This window comes from Vespula vulgaris, chromosome 8 (genome assembly GCF_905475345.1).
Source record: "Vespula vulgaris chromosome 8, iyVesVulg1.1, whole genome shotgun sequence".
In the NCBI taxonomy this organism is placed as follows: Eukaryota; Metazoa; Arthropoda; class Insecta; order Hymenoptera; family Vespidae; genus Vespula; species Vespula vulgaris.
The window spans coordinates 4,284,796-4,311,273 of NC_066593.1; the positions used below are offsets into that span (position 1 = coordinate 4,284,796).

The 26,478-nt window shown below is 34.2% G+C and overlaps 1 protein-coding gene across 11 annotated transcripts in view; it reads right to left on the reverse strand.

Annotated features, from left to right (window-relative positions):
• The window catches only part of LOC127065583 (muscarinic acetylcholine receptor DM1), a 34,783-nt gene continuing 8,305 nt past the window's right edge, over positions 1-26,478 (reverse strand). For 7 of the 11 annotated variants that reach the window (XM_050998120.1, XM_050998119.1, XM_050998121.1 and 4 more), the window contains exons 3-8: positions 13,377-14,388; positions 11,647-12,168; positions 9,327-9,609; positions 8,607-8,733; positions 6,804-7,121; positions 1-5,433 (exon numbers count right to left, since the gene is read on the reverse strand). In XM_050998120.1, the coding sequence (XP_050854077.1) occupies positions 4,852-5,433; positions 6,804-7,121; positions 8,607-8,733; positions 9,327-9,609; positions 11,647-12,115 (1,779 nt within the window). In that variant the 5' untranslated portion in view covers positions 12,116-12,168; positions 13,377-14,388 and the 3' untranslated portion in view covers positions 1-4,851. Of the gene's footprint in view, positions 5,434-6,803; positions 7,122-8,606; positions 8,734-9,326; positions 9,610-11,646; positions 12,193-13,376; positions 14,389-26,478 lie in introns of all 11 variants that reach the window. The other 4 variants (XM_050998126.1, XM_050998125.1, XM_050998123.1 and 1 more) reach the window with 4 other exon arrangements.

Sequence of the window (26,478 nt, forward strand, 5' to 3'; positions counted from 1 at the left end):
AGAAAAAAAGAAGAATAGGAAAGGAAAGAAGAAAGAAAAAGAAAAAAGAAAATGAAAATTATTTAATGGATACACGGTAATTCTCAAAGAGTATTGCACGAAAGGATCGAGAAAAAAGTCCGAGCGAGTTAAGTGACTGTTGATAACGAATCAACCCTTCTTGTTAAAAATCTTCAATTATTCGAATTAAAGTATCAATTCGTGGCGCAGGAGATTATAAATTTTAACCAATTCCTTTGTTCGAGTATCAAAATTACATAGGTACTTCTCACAACACTGCATTCCGTGTGTGCATAAGTTCGTGTTGATGTAATTGCGTGTAGGTAGGTTACGTAGATGTGTGAGTATATGTGTGTACGTGTATTTGTGTATTTGTGAGTGAGTGTAGATATAAAGTGCGAGTTAAAGAGTGCTGGTCATTATAGTGAAACCAATCGATTATTTCGTTCGATATTATCGTTTTACGGAGGATTCTTTGTAAAGAAAATTGTTCACACATCGAAAATCTATCTTCTAAGTATATCGACTATTTGAAATATTACGCGAACGTCCATTAAAAACGATTATTAATTTTCGAAGTGGAAAACTTCGCTGTGAAATTTTTCTTTTTTACAGTTTCGTTAGACTGTCGAAGGACAATCGGTCGGTTACACTCGCGATTAGATGACCCACACTCTATTAACATACTTTACTTCTTCTAATCAGAGTAGGGCATAATTGATAACTGTTTTGATTGCTTTAGTAATCGGTCAGGTAAAACGATTATGATTACAATAATGTCCGTTTAAATAATCATCTTTACAAAGTCCATCAATGATATCATATACTTCGACGTAATCGATAATTAGTAATCGTAAAATAAGAGATTATTAAAATTGATAGAAAAGAATGATAAACAATAATTATGATCGTAAATCATTAATTTGATTACTCGGTAATCATAATCATTTATAAGTCATTTGATTACTTGTTTAATGTTAATTAGTAATTGTTAAATTGAATATGTTTTGCCCAATTTCTGTTTGTTTTTTTTTCTTTTTCTTCTTCTTCTTATCATTATTATCATTATCATTATTATTATTTTGTGCACGTGTGTGTGTGTATCGCGCGAATGTGTGGACGCGGTCGCTTCCACTCTTCTTTATTTCTTCTCTATAATATGCTTCTCTATACACACGCGATTTTATCGCAAAATGGTCCTTTCGTATCGATCACTTCAATTAACTTTCTCCCATAATGTTTCTCTGTTTTTAAAGGAGTATTTACGAAGGTTTAAAAGATCGATTTAAAAGATCGGATTGTAAACCGATAATTTCTCCATTTTACTTTCGTGATAATATATCATGACAAGTGTCTCCCTAAAAGGAAATTACAAAATGATTTACGTAAATGATTTTCTATGTATTCGCCAGTAATTCGTTTCCTTTTCCCATTACTTTTGTTTTTTTTTCCGTCCATAAAAGAGTTTTAAAATTGTATCGCAAAAAAGAAATATCTTTTTTGTTTGAAATACTTGGCAATTATTAACCAACGAGTTCTTAAAAGGGCAAGTATTATGCGTCATAAGATAATATTTTGTAAAAATTCGTAACTCATTATTCGTTTTTAATAAAGTCTTCTTTCGTTTTATTTTGTTCTTCTTTTTTTTTCTTTTTTTTCTCTCATTTTTTTCAAAAGAATGTCTATCAAACCGATCTTTTGTCGATCATTCGTAGATCATTCTTCTAACATTAAAAAATTGTACGAGAATCTTCTCTTTCCAGCTACAACTATTTGTGCAAAAAGGACCGACGTTAAATATACATATATATATATATATATATATATATATATATATATATATATATACACATATACATATATATATATATAGTTCGTTAATGGCGCGTTTTGTTTATTAAAAAAACTATAGACTAATAGATATCGTCAACGAGAACTCTATGATTCCATTAATCGTTTCATGAGTAGTGATCGAATCGATAACGATATTTGTATATTGATAATGATTCAATCAATTCAGACAATTCAGACAATTATATATTGATAATGATTCAATCAATTCAATGATACCAGAGTAATATCAGAGTACTCAATGGAAAGTATCAATAAATAACTATTACAATTTTAATTGATCGGTATCAATTTTCGATACTGATATTTCTTGAATCGATATCAAATCAAAAAGTGTTTACATCGAATCGCAATACCTCTTTGATACCTCTGATGATTTATCGATAGAGAAACGAACGGACAACGATTGAAAAACTAACGATAAGAGAGAAAAGACAAATTGATTCAAGTTTAAAATTTTCATAGAAGTATCAAATGGGTGTCGATATTTTTGATATTTGTAACTTAGATACTATCTGATACTGGTATCGATTTGGTATCGATTTGATTACTATACATGAGCACATTAATTCTGAACCATCGATACGACCTAAAGACGAAACTTTTTAATTTCACATAGACGTTTGATTTAGGAAGAGAACTCGTTTTTCCTTATATATATATATATATATATATATATATATATATATATATATATATATAAAGAAAATGTTTTTTTTGTCCTTCGAGGATATTGAAAATCGGTACGAAAGGTACATCTCGCGCTCTTATAATAAACGTACAGCCGTACATACACATATACATATGTATATACTTATGTATGTATATATATGTATATATGTATGTATGTATGTATGCATTACGTCCGACTTTAATTCGTTTACGAGCTCATAAATTGTTATTTATAATCGTCTGCGTGTGTGTCACTTTTGTTTAGTACAATGCTTTTTAGCTATATTGCCGCCCTCCACGAAACTTCACAGTATTTTTTTCTTTCGGTAAATACCTATACATTATTATTATTATTATTATTATTATTATTATTATTATTATTATTATTATTTTATTTTTACTTTTATTTTTATTTTTATTTTTATTTCATATCCTTTTTTTTTGTTCGGTTTCATCTCCTTTACTCTTTGAAATTTTTCTATAATACGATTATCGATCTCGGTATCTTCGTTTCTTTTTTTCTTCTTCTTCTTCTTCTTCATCGATTTTTTGTTTCTTTTTTTTTGTGTTTTTTTTAGTTCTTTTTTTTCATTTTTTGGTTTTTTCATTCTTTTTTTTTTCATTGATATCTCTTAAAGCTTTGTTTGGCACGTATAATTAGAATGTCATTCAGTACGGAAGAATTCGATTTAGCGCGTACTTTTCTCGCTATCTAAACTACTTAAAACGTTCGTCTTTTGCGCACTCTCTCGTCTGCATCGTCTCCTTCCATCACGTTATTACATTTAAAACACTCATTTACAATGATTTTTTTTCTTCTTTTTTTTTTTTCTTTTGGTTTCTGTGTACGTTCTGTTCTCTGTGTGTGTATGCGCGCGCGTGTGTATGTATAAATGTACGTATGTATGTATGTATGTATGAACGTGTACGTCGTATGTTTTATACTTCAATTACTACTTGTTTAAAATGTACATCGATGAATTTCGTGTTAATTTTCGATTTTTTTTACGTTTGTCGCTCTTTTCTACATATATTTTTTTGTTTCTTTGTTTTCTTTTTCTCCTTTTCTTTCGCTCTCACTCCTCCTTCCCGATCAAAGGAGAAGAGCTTCATCTTCTACTTCGCTTTATCGATCGGACTACGGTATATCGTTTTCATATATTATATTTATGTATATAATATTCTTCGAGACTTAAATACTTTTTTTTGTGCGATTTAGCGTTTTACCCGCTCTTCCATGCCGGCCTCCAAGATTATATAATCTTTAGAATCTCGAGAAACAAAACGCTTATAAAGACCATTTTTTTTTTTACTGTCTATTTTCTTTTTTTTTCTCGATTTGTGGAGAAACCGGCCAAGATTCGCGGGACAAGTTTCGGACTGATTTCATTAAATCAGTACCAGTATATGTATATGTATGTATATGTATATGTATGTATGCATGTTACTTATGTATAAGTGTATTGAGTGTCACGTGCGGTGTATCTGAACGTTTTTGCATTTATCTGTATGTAGATTAATTCGTGTTAGTGTTACACGTGTTCTCTTTGTGTGTGAGTATGTGTGTGCGTCTGTGTTTACGTTTAATAATCCGAATACCTTGCTTTTCGCATCGGCACAAGGAGGTACTAATAAAACGTTATGTTCATGGCAGTATCCACGATTAGCGTTACTTTCAAAACTCGGAAATCGTGCTGCGTATAGTTTCGTTAGCTTCATTAATTCTTCCTCATTATTATGAATTTTTCTTTCGGAGTCCATTAGAATTAATAAATAAAATAACGACGACGAGAAAGGAAAGAAACAAGTTTTCTTTACATTTTTATATCGCGAGCGTTCCTCGATCGTTTTTCGTTTAAAACAGAAGAGAAAACTGTTCCGAGTATCTTCCCGTATTACACGATTTCTTCTTTTTTCTTTTTTTTTTCTTTTCCGTTCTCCTTCTTCACTTTGCAAGTTTACAAAATATCTGTTAAGACTCCGAAAGTCGAGCAGCTCGATTTCCTCGTTCGATTCGTGCGCTCGGAGAGAAACAACACGTTTAGAAAAAAGAAGATTCTTTTCGCGGACTGGGTAGGAAGGAAGAGGTTATAGGGATCGAAGGGATTGCGAAGGGTAAAAGTAATAAGAGAACGGTACGGTGCTTCGATGTAAACTCTTTTCCTTTTGTCGGCGAAAGGAAAAGCGTCGGGGTGGACATTAAGGACAGTGGTTTTTTTCGGAGAGAAGAACGTGGATGTTACGTAGGTTCCGCTTTTCTTTTTCTCTTTCTTCTCTCTTTTTTTTTTCGTTCTGTCCTGTTTTTCGAAGCACTCGTATTTACTGACATCATCCCCTATCGACCGCGGTTCTGTTTCTACTGTGCCACTTGCACTCGAGGATTCTCATATAGGTCCTCCTGAAGGCCGCGTTGCACAAAGCGTAACACATTGGATTCACAGTACTGTTGATGTAGCAAAGGTAATAGACAAAGTCCCACAATTGTTGGGGTATGTACCAGGAACAGGCGGTGATCGATTTAAGGAGAACGAGAATGTTATACGGTGTCCACGTTATGATGAATGCCAATAGAATCGCAGAGAGTGTCTTAGCTGCTTTACTGTCGGCCTTCTTCTCCTGTATCTTCTTCTTCTTCTTTTGATTCGGTTTATCCTTGTTAAGTATACCCTTGCCAGCAGGTAAAGTCTTCGGTATATTCTTTGCGCTCAATGGTATCCTTATGTCCGGCATTTGCGAGGGACGCCTGATCATCGATGACGGACTTGTCAAAGTCTCCTCGTCTTCTATCGTACTGTGTAACTGAAAGGTCACCGCATCCTCGTGGTACATCTTTATACTTGGTCGTACTTCGCTATACTTGCTGCCACCGTTGGTCTCCCTCGTTGGAAGATTTATCACGATCGTGTAGACCTGCGAAGTGATAAAAATGACACGATGGTTAGCGATCATTAACATGAAGTACATTTTTATATCATTTTATATCTAACGTCTTATCGATCTTTAATAAGAAATGATTATTATTATTACTTTTTATTTTTTTTTGTTTTGTTTTGTTTTCTTGCAATATCAAGAGAATTCGCGACGGAAAATCTGTATTAGAAAATACTACTTTGCTATTGCTTTATGCTATTCGATAATCACGTCAACTTATTACGAATTTATTTATTAAGGTTGTTAAAATTCATGATTAAACAAATGAAATATTAGTACAGCAAATCGTTAGAAGTAGTAGCAATGAGATAACAGGACGGTTTATCTTAGAGTTTATTTCCCGGTAATGTCTCGTTTTAAAGATGGAAGAAGAGACTCGGAGGAAAGTCGGGAAGAAAAATTTATTAGAACGGTAAGGACGCTGATCGATCGTTATTAGCTTAAACATTTTTATCGGAAACTCAAGAGAGTACCTTGGTCGCGTCGATCGCAAATATCCAATATTACGAGGAAGGCAACGATGTAGCGAGCACTTGTTTTAGCACTTAAATTAAGCTACGAACGAGAAGTTAATAATCCGACGGATCGATAGTCGTCTAAGTAAACAGATTCGTCGGTCAACATATTCGTCAACGGACGAATCGCCGTTTAATAGACCGTTAATAGTCTAATAAATTTATACGTCGATTAGATTCACAGTCGGACGGATTAACAGATCGATGTTTGAGTGAACGTACGAGAAAAAGGAATATATATATTGGTACGGAGCCAATAAATTCCATTTGTTTTTTTTTTCTTTTTCCCGTGTTCGACGTAACTTAAGTACTTAGTTATTTACTCGAGTACGTGTCTGCGAAAAAAAAGCTAACGAACGAAAAAAGAAAAATGTCGTAAATAATAGACGAGCATCTTACGGTACGATCCTTCGAATAATTCAAATAGAATAAATTCTTTTGCTGTATATCGGACTAGCATTTTGTTTGACTCGCGTATTTATTTACGTGTCTATCCTGCAAAACGTATAAAAATCACGACGAGCTTAAAATCATTTTACGATCATTGTTTTTATCGAGGAATCTTAAGCCGATCTAAAAAATTATGACTCGACGTCGAACAATCTCTTTAATCGTAAAATAGTCTGACTTAAAGTTTGACGGAAACTTATTAACAGATCCTAAACAGTTGTGTGTGTGTGGAAATGAAATGAAATAAAATGAGATAAAAAGAAAAACAGATTCTTATCAGACCAATTTTGATTCTTACCGATTCTAATTTTTGGAAGAAAAGGCAAAGAAAAGAAAAAAAGAAAAGAAATAGAATGAATCGAGATTGATATTTGAACGACATACGGAGTCGCTAGAGATGCTTTTTGTGGAGAGTTCGCCGGATCGAGCAGACTTTTTCGACTCTAGGTGTTCTCCGGTGCCAGCAGTCTTTTCGATGGTCAATGCCGTCGAATGCATGGCATTGAGGGAATCACATCTCGAGACCGTACTTGTTAATGGTGTTTCCGCGGACAGTGGCGTAAGTGTGTCCTCGTAACCATGAGCTGTACGACTGCTTTCCGGTCCACAAACCTCCTCGTCTTCTTCTTCGTCTTCGCGACCACTGTGCCACCACGCGATGCACCATAGTTTTAGCCACGTCCATGAAAACGGTCTATGCTTCTGGACAAACGGATGTTTAATTATAAATCATTAATTATTATTTAAATCGTTGATCCATTGTATCGATTAATTACCATAATTTATTTATGATAATCTTGTCTACATGTATATATATATTCTGGACGTTCGATTGAAAAAGAGTATTAGAATAATAGTAGATAAAGTTTTAATGAAACTTTGAATTCCCTTCTCCCCTATTATCTTCCTGTACCCTCCAAAAAAAGAAGATAAGGAGTTAATGGCAATGGAATAAACATGTACGTTACAAAAAAAGAGTAAAACGAAGAAAACTTGCGAGATGCGAGAAAAAAGTCTATCTATAATGGGTATCTCGTTTAATTTCGACAAATACGGTACATTGATAATAATATTAAAAATTAATTAATAATTCATCAATATCGCTTTAAATGATATCCCGAAAACAGTTATACTACTGCACGAGCTAATTTTGGCAAATTTTCGTATGACTCTAGGGTGACAGAAAAAAAAATCGGTCGTCCTAGAGGCAAGATCAAAAATAGATTATTTTTATCGGATAAATCCGAAGGGGATTGACTACAATGCGCCATAATAGTCGAGATGACGTTAATTCCGAGATCGTTGTAACAGAGTTCCCGGCGTGGTCCTTAATAGGATTTGAACCGTGATAGACATGGAGTTCACACAATCGGGTCACTCTCTCCGGGCACGAAGCTCCGAGCTATCTCACGAGAATGTCCTGGTTGCGTTCGTCAATACTAAAGAATTGCAACGGTATTAAAATGAATTTTCTTGAATTTTCTCCTCATTCAATCGGAAAACATACCGACATAATTCGGTCTTCACTCACCTATATAATTCATACATACACACATATATATATACATATATATAAAACATATATATGTAGATATATATATATACTTATATATATGTACATATATATATACTATATATATGTAGTAGGTACGTGCTCCTCTAATTTAGAAGTCTTTTTTCTGGGTGGGGCCGGTCATTATAGTGTGCGCCTGTGCAACTCTCCTAGTTGCACACAGGACACACCATGCGCGGTACTTTACTATGACTATGCATTCGACAATTTACGATATGACTAAATTACTATTATACCTTTCGCTATTTAATCACCATGACTTTATTACGACTCATTAATAACGAAGTGTTTGTTAAGGAAGGAAAAAAAAAAGGAAAAAAAAACAACAGAGGCAGAAAGAAAAGAAAGAAAATAAAAAGCGTTAACTAAAGCTATCGACTTAATTTACTTGTAATAAATTAGGATACTTTGGATCCTAAAAAGATGAATATTTTTTTTTTATTTCATTATATTGAATACCGAAATATGTTAACTCTTTATTTTAATTATTGGATATTTTTTTTATTGTTAGAATTATAACATCGTTTTCTTTTTATAATTTTGTCCTAATAGAGAATAGAAGTTCATCAAGATGGAGAGAGAGAGAGAGAGAGATTGAGAAAGTATATGCTTACACCAGCGTATTCAGGATAATGTCTCTCGATGTAAGAAGCAGCGAGATGTTGAGCATGTACGTCATCAGCACCTGTACTAGACTCACTTCGAGGTCTCTTGCAATCGTCCATATCTAAGGCCTCGTCACTACGCAGATATTTTTAAAACTTATATAGTTCGATTTAATATATCCAGAATCGACATTTTCAATACGTTGCACAGTAATATGGATATTATTACATCGGTAATTTTCAAAGATAATACGTACATAGATAATTAAATAATACATATGAATATATCATAATTATCAAAATCCGAACGTAATCGTATCTCCGAACGAAATATCGTAAATTTCCTCGTTACGTTTAATTCAATAGATCGAAAAGATAGATGTAAATACGTTTCAAGATATTTTCTTTTCTTCTCTTTTCTTTTTAAGAAAATCACAAAAATCATGACAATTCGTAGTCGGATTCGCATTTCATACGAAGAGAAAGTAAACGAGAGGAAATCGAGCGGAGATAGAAAAAAGTCGTAAGAAGGTAAAAGAAAAGAAAAGAAAAGATAAGAAAAAAGGAACAAAAATTTGCTATTCGTTCTTACGCAATGCAGAATCATCCATAGTGATAATCTTTGAAATCTTTTTTAAACTGCGAGGAGACGCGTTGAAAAGCGAGTTTGTTTAAAAGCAAACACAATACATGCTTATAGTTCTTTCGTACACGGAGAAGTGTCACAACAACCTGGAGTTACTGCGTTTGCTCGCATCTTGTTTTCCGGCTTGGAGATTTGGCAAGTCCCTCTGTCGTTTTTTCGTTTCTTTCCATATTCGCCAGTAAAGTATAATCATCACGGTGACTGGCACATAGAATGCGGCTATCGCGGTGCCGACTGTGATGTAATGATTCGTTTCGATGAACTGAATGTAGCAGGCATTGATTGGCACAGTTCTTTGGCCCTCGATGTAAGGCCAAGCGTAAATCCAAGGCGGCCAAAGAAGTAACGAGATACCCCACGCGCATCCTAAACATGCAGAGAGAAAGAGAAAGAGAGAAGGAGAGAGAGAGAGAGAGAGAGAGAGAGAGAGAGAGAGAGAGAGAGAATTCAATTCGAAAGACATTTCTTACTTTATAACTATGATAGATAAGAACTTTTCCTTCTTCTCGTTCTACGAATTTGATGAATGAATTTTCTTAGACCATTTTCTTTTTTCTTTTTTTCTTTCCTCAAACATCTCGCGATTTGATTTTCTTTCCTTTTCTTCTTCTTCTTTTTCTTCTTCTTCCTTTTTTTTTTTAGCGTACTTGAACGAATCTCAATTATCTCGATTTATATGTACGTATGTCTCTCGGAGATATAATATTTGTTAACTGGTTTTTTCTTATGATTTAATTATAACGAATGATTAAAAAAAAAGAGGTAGAAGAAGAAGAAGAAGAAGAAGGGAAAAAAAGAAAGAGGAGGAAAGAAAAAAAAAGAAATTAAAAGCGAGAAGGAAAATTTCTCTTTCAACCCGGATAAAATCTTTTCTAAATCACGAAAGATCTTCGTTCCCGGACGGGACCGTGTAAAGGTATATATAAAATATCATATAAAACGTGTTTCCGCGTTAACGCGAGATGTCGACGTTCGTTTACCGGAGAAACTGTTTTTTAACGTAACAGTTTCATTCCGCTGTTCGTTTCCACCGTTTCAAAATACTACGGCGAGAGAGAGAGGTTCTTGCTAATACGAAAAAATTAGCGTTCTCGACGTTTCTGTTTTTTCTTTTTTCTTTTCTTTTCTTTTTTATCTTTCTTTCTTTTTTTTTTTTTACTAACTTCTTCATAATATCAACGATATGAATGTGAAGAAGCGAGTCAACTAAATATTCCGTTCAGGAACGAATAAGAAAAAAAAAAAGGGAAAAGATACAGTGAGGGGAAAAGAGGGAGAGAGAGAGAGAGAGAGAGAAATCGTGTAATTAGTTCTACTGAAGCGACTTCGCTCCATGAGAGGAAACGAAAGACGTTGAAATTTTCGAGAATCACTGAAACGGAATTTCATGGCGGCCTCTTCTCAACAGGTTTGCAGGAAGAGGATTACTGATTAAACGGACGGGTTGTTCGGATCGGATTAACCTCTTACCGGGACAAATTCATTTTGAAATCTTAATTAATCGAAAACGAGGAAAACTATCGAAGCTGGATCGAAGATATGTATATATATATATTTTTTTTTTATTCGAATAATTTTACTAACCAAACCGAGGGAAATCGGTATCGACGATACGAATTGTATCGGTAAACTTTATCTTTCGTTCATGGATCATTAATTCGGCGTGTGGTTGATAAAAACGAATCGAAAGAATATTGAACGTCGTGAGGATTAAAAAAAGGATCGTTTATACGCAATCGACGTTGAATCCGATTAAGTTCGTTAACTTTTTCTAGTATAATACTCCGTATATGTAAGTGACGTGTAAAAAGATGTTATAAAAAAATCGCACGTCGTCGTTCAATCGTTCAGGGAAATCAATCTCGACATTTTTCGATTTTGAATATATAAAAAACTTTCGTGAGGATCTCTTTTTCTTTCTTCTTTTTTTTTTCTTCTCTCTTCTTCTTTCTTTCTTTTTTCCTTTCAAAAATAATAAGCATACCATACTTTGGTAGAACGTTTCCGAAACTTTTCCTACGACGGAATTATTTCGTAAATCTTGAAATTTTAACGTTACAGCTTGGTTATTTTACAGGGTAGGTAGGTATTAATAAATTAAGTATGTAAATACATGAGTTAAGAAAACAAGAGAACAAAGAGAAAGAGAGAGAACGTTTATTCTCAAAATTTAATTATTTAATAAGAAAACAAAATGAGAATATTAAAACGATATACTATTATAATTTTTCACATTAGCCCCAACGTAAGACAGTTTGTCAAAAGCTCTTCATTCTAATCGAAAGAAATGGACTGATCGTTAATGAAATTTCTTCGTTTCAATTTATTTCAATCGATAATATTTACTTATCTCTTAATTATCACGAATTTGATAGGAAAGAAGAAATCGTTAGGAAAACTCACCTATCATAATGGCAGCCTTTAAAGTCGTCCTTCTCGCCCTGTATGTAAGCGGCCTCGTTACCGAGAAATATCTATCGAAACTGATGATTAGAAGATTTAGAACCGACGCGTTGCTCGCGAGATAATCGAGGGCGAGCCACGTGTCGCAAACGTATGGGCCCAATGGCCAATAACCTAACACGGTGTAAACCGTGAAAAGTGGCATAGAGATCAGACCTATCGCGAAATCGGCTACCGCGAGACTGAACAGAAAGTAATTCGAGATAGTTTGTAATTGCTTGTCGATCTTAAATGATATCATAACCATAATGTTGCCGATCACCGTGACGAGACTCAAGATGATCGCGACAATCACTATCCCAACTCTTTCCAATATCCCATACTGATATGGCTCTCCGCCGCAGTCGAGACCGTTGCTAACGTTGTAGGTGTCGTTGCTGGGTATCTCCGTCGCCAAAGTTATATTCATGTCTGTTGGACTCTCCCGCACGAGTTCGGTGTCACCCGTGGACGCGCATCAACCTTCGAACAAAATCGATTTTCTTTCTAAGGGAATTTGTATTTTATTTTTTTTCTTCTTTTCTTCTTTTTCCTCTCTCTCTTTTTTTTTTCTTTTTTTTTCCCCCTTAAAAAAGTCCTTTTTTGTCGTCAGATCACAGAGATTGAAACAGTTTCAAATGTCGATATGTCGTCGGTATTAAAACGAATAATTTTTTATTTTTAATATGTCTTACGCGTCGTAATCGGTTATGTATAAGGCTCAACGAGAATAAACGAGAGAATTGAATGATACGATGGCAATTAATGAATATCTTTGTAGAGAAAGATAAAGGAAGGTCTTAAAAAATGACAGCTTAGGTGGCAAGCTTAAATACGACTCCGAATCGAAATCCGATTTCCTTGAGACCAAGTACATTATTATAATTCGAAGATAGTGCTAGAAGTTGCCGTGTAATTTAATGTAAACTCTAAACTCTCTTTATAACTCTACTCCCGGTGCGGTACGAATAAACTTTAAAGTGCTTTTAAAAAGGGTAAAAAAAGAAAAAGAAAAAGAAATGAAAAAGAAAAAAGGAAAAGGGTACACGCGCGGAGACTTTCGTTCTAATTTACAACCTCTAATCATGACTCACTTTTATCTATCCAAGAGATCGTCATCTCGTTAAATCAGATTGATTCTCATAAAAAAAAAGAAAAAAATAGAAAAAAGAAAAATAAATAAATAAAACACTCGAATTCGATATTCGTGTTAATCTCCACGGAAGAGAGTCACTTTGACGGTAATCACATTGGTCGTATTATTCGAATTAAGTTCTCTTTTATGAACATGGAAAAAAAAGAAAAAAAAAACAAAACAAAACAAAATAATAATTATAGAATACACCTACCAATCTAAGTATTTTATTTGACAAAAAAGTAATAATCTATTTGGATTAGCTCGTTGAATCTTATCGAATACCTTTAATATCCGAAATATCGAATCGAGTTTACTACGACGGTTAAACATATGGTTGTTAAAAGTATGATTGATCGTGAACGTAAATGATGTAAAAAAATAAATACTCGAGAATTTCTCGAGCACGATAGAAAAAGAAAAGGTAAGATTCGAGATGAAATATTTGAGGATACGAGAAAGAAGAACAAGAAGAAGGAGAAGAAGAAGAAGAAGAAGAAAAAGAAGAAAAAGGTCAAAGGAAGTGAATATCGCGTGGCAAACGAGCCAAACCTACCCTCGATTTTCGACTCTCGATACTCTCGACGCTCCGTTGGCCAAGTAGCAACCACCGGTAGCAATTCGAGCAACCTCTTATCTTCTCTTCCACCTTTTCTTCTTCTTCTCCTTCTCCTTTTTTTCCCTCTTTTTCTTTCTCCCTGTCTTCTTCCACCTTTCTCTAGTAGTTCCTCGATTCTTCCTCTTATTCTTCCACCTCCTCTTCCTCTTCCTCTTCCACTTCCACTTCCACTTCCTCTTCCACTTTCTCTTCCTCTTCCTCTTTCGTTGAGGCTAGCTTTACTTTCCTCGAGATCCAGCTCGAGTCGTTCCCAAAGAGAAGGTGGCACGTTTTCACCCTCCAGCCTGGCGGAGCCTGGATTTTCCACTCTTTTCCTCCTTTCCACCTTTCCAGCCACCCTCCTCTAGCCCAGAGGGCCCCCACAGACCCCTTATCATGCACGCATAAGCGCGAACGTTCTCGAGAATCCGTCTGCACAAATACATCAAAATTTATTTTCTACTTGCGTCAATCACCGCACACCGCACTTCTTCTTATACTTCGCTCGATACTCTTGATTCTTCGCGTTCTTTCGTATTCTTTATTTTTATTTTTGTTTTTTATTATTTTATATTCATCTATCCTCTCTCTCTCTCTTCTTTCTCCGTCTTAAACTTTTTTTATTTTATTTCTCCTCCTCCTCCACCTCCTCCTCTTTTTTCTTGTATATTTTTTTATCTGCTACCTTTACGAGTTTTTCTTTTCGTTTTTTTTCCATCTATCTGTATCTTTCTGCTTGTTTGTCTGTCCCCCTCTCTCTCTCTCTTTCTCTCTCTACCCCTTTTTCTCTTTCTCTCTCTCTTTCCCTACCTCCCTCCCTCCCTCCCTCTCCCTCTCTCGCTCTCTCTCTCTCTCTCTCTCTCTCTCTCTCTCTCTCTTTCTCTCGGTTCTTCTCTCTTTCCGGATGGAAAGGCAGCAGGGGGTCAACTACATCCCACGACGTCTGGAAATCTTCGTAGTGGCATCGAATCTACGATCAAAGAAGAAGGAGGTAATCGTTTTGTGATTTTCTTCGGTTTCTTACAACTTATAAGATACACACATATATATAAGTATATGAAATTAGGGGAAGAAGAGGTTACAAAAAGTGATTCTCAAACGATTTCAAGACGCGACTACTCAAAGAACGTTATAGTAAAGTCGAATATCGTCTGGCTTTAGTCACGTTGTCTACAGTAATTCGTGGTCTGCTCCACTTAGAATCGCGAGTGGCTCTCGCCATTGTGGTTTCCAACGAGAGAAACGCGCTTAAGGGATCTCGATTTAAACAGGGCGTATAACTCCGGATTGCAGAGCTCGAAAAAATGTACGATATTTTCTATTTTTGTCTTTTATTTTTCTTTTTTCTCTTTTTTTTCCCCTTCCTTTTAGATCATCTCGAAATTTCCGTGCTCCTACGAAGTACCGGAATAACGAAATTTATTTATCGCAAACCCGAAAAATATTTCGGGCATTAAATCGGGCAATTTTTATGCGAACAACAAAATGTACCATTAGGAATACCTTCTTTTCTTTTATTTTGTTTTTTTCGATAAACGAATAAATAATATGTAAGAATGTTATTCAATAGATTCATTAAATTCGAATAATTTTCGTGTTCTTGATTGATAGATTAAATTGGTATTTAGAATTGGATAAGTTTATATAATTCTATACATATCTCATTGTGTATACGTACTATACGTCTCATATCCGTGGAGTTAATTATTGTAGTTTATGTAATGACACGTGGCATCATGATTTTGCTCTTTGTCATAACGAGTTTAAAGATGTCAATATCTTGCTCGTTAAGAGAGATAGAGACAGAGACAGAGACAGAGACAGAGACAGAGACAGAGACAGAGAGAGAAAGAGAGAAAGAGAGAGGGAGAGAAAGAGGTTTTAGTTTACGCGCATTGCATAATGGCGAACAGCCGACGTTGCGGGAAATTAAGTTACTTGAGTTCCACCGTTAGTTTTACACTACCAAAATCGCTTTAAAATCAGAGAAAGAGGAGTCCTCGCTGAGCTTTTAACATAGCTCTGTATATGTACAGCTATGCGTCATAGCTCTTACCTTTATTTCGGTACGATGAAATTCTTTTGAGCTCGTAGATTTAGATGGCACTCACGTACCTTTTAATATTATCTACTTTCTGAATATTCAAGTGCGATGAAAAAAAAAAAAATATTGAGGCTATTTTTCAAAAATTAAAACCATATGAAGAATAAGGCCACGTTTATATCATTTTGTCATTGTTAAATCAAGATACGGCTTGATTTACGATTGTTAATGAGAAACCATCGTACGAATTGGCGATCGTACGAATTTCAACGTATGCACGTACGTATATATAATTATATATAGGTATATACGTGTATGCGGCTTGGATGCTACATGTATATGTCTACATATATGTATAGTTACATACAAAAGTTTCATCGCACGGTACTACGTTCGGTCGATATCGTAATTAATTCATTAGGATGTTTCTGTATTGCTGACAAAGCAAATCCACGAGTCTTAAAAAAATTTAATAAATTTCAACGTGCTATTTCTCCGAAGTTGGTCGCGTTCTTTTTGACGAGCGTATTGCATCGAAATAGAGATCGAACGAGAGAATGAGAAAAAGAGAGAGAGAGAGAGAAAGAGAGAGAGAGAAAGAAAAAGAGAGAGCTATCCAATCGAAAAAAAAATTCACGTATGTTGTATTTTCTGTCGAACGTAAATACAATCGATTCGAAACACGTATGTACATAGGTACTTACGTATTTACCTATTTTAGCCCGTTGTATTACATAACGAAGCAGCGAACCAAACCAGAAATTATATAGACATTTTATTACGAGAAATACGTCGACGGTATTTAATAAGTAGCATGGAACTTGGCGATGCTTAACGCGCACGGTTCTTGCGATTGTTTAGGAACACAAAAATAAATAAGGTCAAAGAGTCATTTCAACGGTGTAAATGGCACTTGGCGCACCGTCTATAACCAAACTGTGGAAGGTAAAAAAAGGGTAACCACTTGCCACGAGAACTTAACCCGACGCCACCCCACGTAAACCACCCTAATCCTCCTGCTCTCTTCGTCCCCTTTCGTTTCATCACCTTCATCTTTCCTTCTCTCGGTGGACCGTCTTCGTCTCGCATGTTCACAACGAAAGACAGAGAAAGAAAAAGAGAGAGGGAGAGACAGAAAGGAGAAAGATAGAAAGAGAGTGAGAGAGAGAGAGAGAGAGAGAGAGAGAGAGAGAGAGAGAGAGAGAGAAACATTTCAAATTCAAGCATACAGACATGTTTTCTATCTCACTTTCTCTTTTTGCTTTTCTCCCTCTTTCTTTCTTTTTTCTTTTTGTTTTCCTCCTTGCTTGTTTCTTTCTCTCTCTGTCTCTCTCTCTTTCTGTTTCTCTCTTTTTCACTATCTAGTTGTGCAAACCACGAAAAGCGCAGCCGACGCCGCGGGGTATCCACTTTATTTCCGCGGGGGAGTTTTTAGATACTCTCTCTTTCTCTCTCCCTCCTTCTCCTCTCTCCCTCTCCCTCTCTCTCCCTCTCTCTCTCTCTTTCTCCCTCTCTCTTTTTTCTCTTCATTCAAAATTACTCGCACGTCCTGTCTAATTTTCTCTTGAATTACGCCAACGTGAATTAGCGGCTAATTTTCGCTGACATTTTTTTTTATTTATTTTTTTATTTTCATTTTCTTCAACTACAATCCTCGATCTTCGTAACGACCTAAGATTTCTTTTCTTATTATCAAACGTACGATTTCTAATCCGCTCGAAACGTACCGTTCGAAGGAAAAAAAATAATATTGCAAATTAAAAGGAAGACCAAAGACAGAATAAAGCTTTAGTATTGCAAAAGAGAAATAAAAAGAGATCAAGAGATACAAAGAAACAAAGAGAAATGAAAAGAGAAATAAAGAGAAAGAAAAAAGTTATCATTCAGAAATTGTCGACGTATACCGATGTATATATATTTATATCAAATATATCGACATTTTGTTTTAACATTTAAATGTAACATATGTTATAAAATAACGTTGCGTATAAATGCGTATATCTATATTTATGAATACATAAGTATACGCGTAATGACGTGTGCATTCGATAAAGCAATCCGTTTAAAGAATTATATTTTTCGAGTCGTAAATTTTATTTTATTTTAAATCCGATTAAAAAAATAAAAAAATAAAAGAAAAATAAAATCGTCATATAGAAAGACGATGGAATGTTTAATGATTTCGAATCGAAAAATGAAAACTAGATATTTTCTTACATTATTATCTACATTTTCCTTTGTTCATCTATATAGTCTACAGGGAACGTTTCCTCGGTCTCTAATGGGTTCTACTATATATATTAATTATTGACGTCGCAATGCACTTCCAACCACGTAACGTACAATTAAGCCCCTCAAAAAGAATCTCTCATCGGGCAGGTACTTTGTTAAGCGCTGCACATTTGCGTGCTTTTATTTATTCGTAGATACCTACACATGCGTAGTTACACGTACATGTAACTACAGAGTGTCCCAAACGAAAAGTGTTCATTATGAAACGAACACTTTTCGTCGTTCGAATGAAAAACGTTTAGGATTAAATCAAAATGATTGAACTTACGACAAGGCTCTGTCCTCCTTGAAAATAAGATTAATACGGCGTTTATTCAGAAAAAAAATAAATAAATAAATAAAAGAAAAAAATCATTAGATATTAATAATAATCCTGATCGACATTATACGTTAGCGGGACACTGTAGATACGTACGTCTGTATATTTATATTGGAAAATAAAATACACGTGGGAAAAAGAAAATATGGAATAAATATTCACGGCATACTTCATTATAGCTTCTGAATGATAGATAAATAGATACGTATCTATCTAATATGTACTTACATATATACATATATACGTTCATTCACTAAGATCGAGTATAGTAATTTCAAACGAGTTCGAAATCTTAATAGACTCGAATAAGATTCGATCTGATTTAAAGCAATCGAATTTTAAAAGCGATCTTCTAAAAGGACGTTTTTAAAAGGGTATAGAAAGATATGGATAGGGGATGTATGGATGAAAGAAAAAGAAACGTAAAATCTTACATAAGTATTCGAACCTACTCGATAATCATAACTGCAGATACTTCATTGAACGTGATACTGCAGCTCGTTATTCCAATCAATCCGTGAATCCAACTCGTTTTCTTTTCGTTGTCGACTCCGCTACTGTAACCTTTGTCGTTCCTGTTCTTGTTCTTGATTTTGTTGTTGTTGTTGTAGTTGTTGTTGTAGTTGTTGATTTTGTTCTTCTTCTCGTTGACGATGTGGTAGATGCACGGAAAGGTGCATGTTGCGCCTGGAGTGCAACACGTATACCTCTCCGTTAAGCGAGCATGGCATGCTCGCTGCCTGTAATTATAGGACAACACGAGTGACATTTAAATCTTACAATGAACGCGGACGTATCATCGATACGAGCGATTCACGATGTGGCTCCTGACTTTTACTTTGCTAAGCAAACGCGTCGTAATGCCCTGATTTTCGAATAAAGAGGACAAGACAGACCAATAGTGTACTCTCTCTCTCTCTCTTTCTCTCTGTCTGTCTGTCTTTTTTTCTCTCTCTCTCTTTTTCTTTCTCTCTCTCACGTCCGTGCAAATGACAATTAGACGGACTTTTACTATTTTTCATATATGAAACCTGTCCTATACACGATGAAACTAAAAACTCCCTTAAAGCTATCTAAAATTAATCTGTAACGTCGGATATTTCGTTGATTTGTATCACTTAAGATGCCTCCTTTCGAGAGTTCGCCTTCGATCGATCGATCGATCGATCGATCGTTTGACCGATCACGAATTCATGTCTAGGTGGTCGAACTCCTTCGGTCGAGCTTGCACGAGTATTTTCGCGATGGAAATTAGATTTTCTCTTAAGAGTTGGAGTGGGCTAAAGTTGGGGTGGAGGAGAGGAGGGGAGGAACGAGAGGCGGTTGGATTTGGAGCAGGAGGAGAGGACGGAATAAATTTTATCATGAAATTCATGCGAAAGTAAAAGAGGAAAGGACGTGTTATCGTACTGTTATGATCGACGATAAAACGTTCAGCGTTTCTTTAAAATTTCATTAATAATTATGAGACATATTGACGAGTAAAATTTGGAATGATGAGTGAACGAACTCGATTGAAAAAGACTCGTTAAAGCGAATAAAATAAATTTGGAAATTCGAAATTTGCAGTGTATATATATATGTGTGTGTCGTTGATTGGAATAAATTTTATCGTTTCCGATCAAATCAACAGTTCGAGCGGTCTTTTCGGTTATTCAACTCCCACTCTATCTCTCTTTCCCCACCTCCGCCCATCCTCTTCATTCTTTTCTTCATACGTAGATATTATGTTTGCTATATTTATGATTGGTACTTCGAATGTGTCTGGTATACTTCGATAAAGTTCCGTAGAGACGATCGATATTCGGATAATCGGGACACCCTGAGTGCGTGCAACGAATCGTGATAGCATAACGATCGTTCCATATTCTGCTTATAGATTCGGGAAATTGGAAGTACGAGAAGAATGGTCCTATTTTTTTTATTTGTTTCGATTTTATAAACCATGTAGGCGGAAAAGAAAAAAAGCCAGAGAGAGAGAGAGAGAGGGAGAGGGAGAGGGAGAGAGAGAGAGAGAAAACGCGATACTCGGTAAAATCGAAAAGCGAATTCGAAATCTGCAAAAATATATACACGTTGTTAGGCCAAAACAGGATTTATATCTTATTCCTATAGCCGATAATTCAAATGATCTTGAAAAAATATTCGGTCAGAAGGGATCGATTCGAAATAGAATAGAGAGTAGAATAAATTCACCGAGAGAGAGAGAGAGATAGAGAGTAAAAGAGAGGAAGAAAAAAAACGGAAAACAGTCTTTGTGCATTTGTTCCATGGATCCTTTGGTGCATCTAGAAAGAAAAAAAAAAAATAGAAAAAGAAGAAGAAAGCATCAATGAACACGGTTATCACGGAATAAGAGAAAAAAAGGAAAAAGAAAAGAAAAAAAGAGAAGAAGGAAAGAAAGGAAGAAAGAAAGAAATAAGGAAGGTAAAAAAAAAGTGGGCATGTTTGTCGGGCTTGTTACACATTTTCAATGTAATCAAAGCTCGTTTTGCTTCCTTCGCGTTCCGGAAAAGTGACCACAAATAGTCAAGGCGAGTTGAATAAGCCGCACGCGATATTTACATAACTTCATGAATGTCTCGACTCGCAAGATCGCGTTCGCTCGTTCTCTTGTTCGCTCGTGCGCTAACACAACACGCCTCTCGAACCAACGTGAAAAGTTGAAAGTAGTAAAACGAATTCAGTGATTACGGTCAACCGGTCGGACGTGCTAAGAACGGTAAAGCCAGTTTTCTTTTTCTCTCTGGCTGTCTCTCTCTCTCTCTCTCTCTCTCTCTCTCTCTCTATCTCATACACACTGTCTCTGTGTCTTTTTTTGTCTATCTATCTGTCTCCCTTTCTCTCTTTCATTCTTTCAAAGTGTTTTCTCAAGCTTCATAAACTTGATAATTCGCATAATTTTTTTCACATTCGTAAAGGGATGGAGCAAGCACATCCGTTCATTCTCTAACCTTTGTCTTGCACAAAACGATTTTGTCGGTTGTTAATATTATCAAAAAAAAAAAAAAAGATATGCAAAGAAAGAAAGGAAGAAAAAGAAAACAGATGTGTTATCCTTTAAAGCATACTGTTACGAATTTTTACGAAATTACGTTTTAACTCTTTCTATCTAATTCTTACCGTACTTTTTCTAACAACTTCTCGCAACTTCTTTTCTTTCATTCTATTTTAAAATTCGCGTTTCCTTAAATTCGAGATGCAAAAGAAAAAAAGAAAAAAAAAAATACATAGTTGAGTAAGTTAGACAAATCGTACGTAGAAAAACTTTCAAGTCAATACTTCGTATCAGTGATATTTCGTAAAATTGAAAATAAATACATATATATATATATATATATATATATTTATATTATAAACGAATAGAAAATGATTACTTCGTTGATACAAATGCGATTGAAAAGTAAATACTTAAGTAAGTACATACGTATGTATAATACATATGTATATATATACATTTAAATTACGAACGAAGAAAAGATCAAATTGTTAATTAAAGAAATAATTTTGTTCAGCAATAAGAAAAATATAGGAAAGATAAACGATTTCAGAACAAAAAAGAGAAAGATTGAAGAAAAATGTAGAATGAAATATGTGAGAGTTCACGTGTAAGTGTTCCATACACGTGTGCGTATTTGAAAAAGAAAAAAAAAGAATAATAATAATAATAATAATAATAATAAAAAAATTGATTAAAGGGAAGAACGAACGAGACGGGTTTTATAAGGCGAGGGTTCTAAGGGGTGTAAAAATATTATAAAAATAACTCAATTAGTAAAATGATTGGATCGTCCTGCTAGGACAGGTCTCACCTTAAATTCATAATTAAGGAAAAATACAAGGGAACACGGTTGAAAATTGATAATAGTTATTACCGAGAAAATTCACTATTTTCTCTCTGTCTCTTTTTTTATTTGTCTCGTATTCGTAATTTAGAGATCAAATATTTCCTTTAAAAAATATAAAAGCTGTATCGTTTTGTCGTCCATCATCGCGTATTTCATAAAATGTATATTTCATATGAAGAGTAAATTTTATCTATACTTTAGGTAAATTTTATATAATCTTTTTCTCTCACTTTTCCTCGTTCTTTCGCTTGCTTTTTTTTCTTTTTGTTTGTTTTTTTTTTTTTTTTGACTATACGAGAAATCGAACGAAGCGCGAGCCAAGTACTTACTTTCCTTCTCTGTTCTATAACAAAGCGCGTTTCTATCGAAAGTTCAGCAGCTACGTACTCGAGCATTTTTTACACTCCCTGAACTCGGATGGAGATAATGGTCGAGGAGTAACGATCGAGCTCTCGTTTTTGTTTCCTTTAAAAACACCGACATCGGAACCGGGATAATTTTGTTTCGACTTCGAGAAGAGACAGCTCGGAGAATTCGTTCTCTTTTTTTCTTTTTTTTTATCTTTTTTTTCTTTCCTTTTTCTGTTTTTTCTTTTTTTTTTTTTTAGGAGTACGTAACTGTCAGAAGACGATAACGAAATTCACCTTTTCGTGGTTCGAAATAATGAAAAAAAGAAAAAAAATAGAAAGTTGAAATAGAAGAGAAAAAAAGAGAGAAAAAGGAACAACGAATTAATAAAAATGTAATTCGTTAATAGAGTATAATATTGTTTATATAGCGATATTATCTATAATGAGATGATCAAACATAGATATTTATTGTTAGTAACACAGTCTTCATTATTACCTTAGTTAATCATGAAGTATAAAAATTATCAAAAAGAATTCCTCTCTCTCTTTTTCTCTCTTCTTCTTTGTTATTCTTGTTTCGACTTAAAATGCAAAAAATTAATCTATGAAAATTATTTGATCTGTACACTTCAAATAATAACCCAATGAAATTAATCCTCGTAAATAATTATATAAAACGATCTGCGAGTAAAAGCTGTTTTTTCTTTCGATCAATGTTTCGACAAAAAAAGAAAACGAAAAGAAAAGAAAAGACAAGAAAAGAAAAGAAAAGAAAAGAAAAGAAAAGACAAGAAAAGAAAACAAAAAAGAGAAAAAAGCAGAACGACATTTTGAGCACGGAAATACAGGAGAAAATTTATGAAATATAATACAAAGGAACGTCTTATTTCACTCGTAAGTAAGACGTTTTTTATTTTAATTTTTTTTTAAAGACTTCTAAGAGGAAAAAAGAGAAAAAGAGAGAGACAGAGAGAGAGAGAGAGAGAGAGAGAGAGAGAGAGTATGTGGAAGAAAATATGCAAAGTAAGATGAAGGGAAAGGGGTTCGTTGGAAAAAATGAAGGAAAGAAAAAGAAAAAAGAAAGAAAAAAAAAGAAAAAAAAAGAAAAGAAAAAGAGAAAGGAAAGAGTCGAGAGGCTCGAGAAATTATTCCTCTTCTTCTTTGCTCAACGTCGCTCGCTTTTACGGATTCGCGTGGTCCCTCTCTTAACGTACGCACTTTATCGATCGTACGTTAGGTAAGGTCGGAGCACCTATATTCATTCTGGAGGAAAGAAGGAGAGAGAGAGAGAGAGAGAGAGAGAGAGAGAGAGAGAGAGAGAGGGAGAAATCGAATCTCTCGTTCAGCTTCGAGTTCGTAACAACGCGTTTTATAAAACTTAAAACGAAAACGTCTATCGACATATTCCTTCTTCTCTAACAGGTTTCATCGATAAAAAAATCGTTTTCGAACTAACCGTGACCATTAGATATATATTTATATGTATTCATATATACGACATATATATATATATATATATGTACATGTATATCTATACATATGTATGTATTTAAAGGGGCCGCGCACATCTGTTGGTTTCTCTTTGAACAAAGAAGAGACGAGCCTTTTGTTTATTCTGCGCGAAACCAATTACTAGCTTACGAAGTTGTTGGATGAAGCGTAACGGGGGTGAGTTAGGGATGGGTTTGGGGGTGTGACTGAGGGTGAGTTGGAAAGGGATAAATCTTGTCCTAACCTTCGTCCAACTATTATGCAGAGCTCGTAATGATTAATATTGACAATGACATACCTAAGGATAAGTTTAGAAGATCTTTAAAACAAGACCTATTTGTTTTATATATATACACATAATGTGTATATATATATGTGTGTGTATGTATATATGTATTCCTATATCGTCTTTGTATATGCTCGCTCTTTAAGAAGTATTAACACGAGACCTTCGATTTTTAACCGTTCAATGCGTTCGATCAGGTCGAAAGAAATCGTGATTGGTCGGAATATTCTCATTTCTATTTTATTTCTCCTTCTCTCTCTCTCTCTCTCTTTCTCTCTGTTTCTCTCTTCTTCTCTTTTCGCTGGTCTTACCCATCTCGTTTTCTCTCTTTTTCTTTAGAATATCAACTATTTTATATTCGAAACATTCACCGTTCTTCTTTACCTTTTTATCTTCTCTTTCTTTTTTTTTATTATTTTTTTTCTTTTTTTTTTTAAATATCCCATTCTACCCGAAAACAACATGCACTTCCTATTCCGTTTATTTTATATGATTAAAGTAAAAATCATTTTTTCAAAGCATACGCATTTACGTTTACTTGCACGAACGCGTTTTAAATAATGTAATTTCTAAAAATAATAAAACGTTTTATGAAACGTGTTTCGTTTTAACATTATAATTTTTTAACGAAATCATTTTTACGAACCCTTGTATTTCGTCGAGTTGGTTAAATTTAACTAATGCGATATGTTTGGAAACGTTTTTCAAATGTGAAATTAAAAAAAAAAATAATTTGTGATATCGAAATGATATGGTAACAAAGAAAGAAAAAAGAATGGCTGAAGATTGACGGAAGGGAGTGAAAGAAGAAAAAGAACAAGAAGAAGAAGAATAAGATTAGTCGATACTAAATTTTAGAAGAGATTAATATATCTAGATTAATGCAACGTTTTAAAAAGAATTCGTTTTATACGGTTTGATGTAGCGATTGCGAAAAGGAATTTGAATGAAATTTAGTCCGTTTGGATTGCGTTTGGGTTGCGTTTAATTTTTGAGGGCAAAAAAATATAAAAAAAAAAAAAATATCATGGCAAATGTCGGATGAAGAACGAAGATGCTATATTTTTTACTTCTCTCTCTCTTCTTCTCTCTCTCTCTCTCTTTCTCTCTCTCTCTCTAATTAAAATACGCGAGCATCGTGAATAATAATGAGAGTACGAGTAACAGAGAAAGAGAGTTTTAGGTTCGAGTGGAGGCAGCTTTTCGTCGATTCATAGTCGTTCGGGTTTCTATTAATTTCTACTTTGAAATATCGTGTGTTTCGAGGATCCTTTCCTATAGGAAATTATGAGTTTGAAGAAAATTGAAAAAGTTCGTGTCGCCAAGGTACCAAGATTCATAAAAGGGATAAAAGTATTAATGTATGATTTCTTTCTTTCTTTTTTTTTTCTTTTCTTTTGTGTGCGCAGATATCAAAGTGAAATTAATAATTTTTCGTTACCGATCATCCTAATTTCGTCCGACTATATTATTCATTCGTTTATCAAACTTTCTTCATTTTATCTATTATTCCGTACTACTTTGGAAAATATCCATAAGTCACTGTTTTTTTTTTAATGTATAAACATTTTCTATAGATTTTCTATAGCGTTGCAATATTAATTATATACTTGTGTGTGTGTGTTACATATATATGTGCATATATATAATATATATGTATATATATCTTTTAATTTGAAATTCTGAACACTTCTTTTAACATGTATCTTACATATCTGTATGCAGAAATAATATGGATAAATAAATGCACGAAATTAATATCATAATGCGAATAAAAAATATAGCTCGATATGTATATAGACAATGTGAATATAAATTAATTAATGATAAATCCTAATAGAGACAAACGTGTGAAACTACAAAAACGATCTATGTATACGAACGATCAAGAAAAATGGTTTGGAAATGAGCCATGATAAATATTGATAGGTATCGGTCGGTAAAGATGCATCCTTCCGTTATGTATTCCCTATCAAATCCAACCAATTGAGCAATCCCGTTGAATTTGATTTTCTACGGCACGATTTGTAATCACCTATATTCGAAAAAATAATCGTCCCTTTTATCTTTTCTATTTTACACACATTTATATTCCATTAAATTCTAGATCATTTTTAAGTCATGTACTAATGACGCGAGAAGGAAAAGTTTAATGACGTTAAAAGAAAGAAGGAAAAGAAAAAAAAAACAAATTTGAATTCAATAATGGAGGAAAAAATACATTGCAAATTGACAATAGAAAAAATGATTTAAGAAGATAGCAACTCGTTACAGACACGCCAACTATCTATTTAACAAATAATCGTGTCGAATACGTCCTTCGCTATTTCCATGTACTATATATACATATGTATATATACATAGTCCTGCATATATATATTTAATATATATATATATACGTAGATATATGTTTGCATATACGTAGCTTTT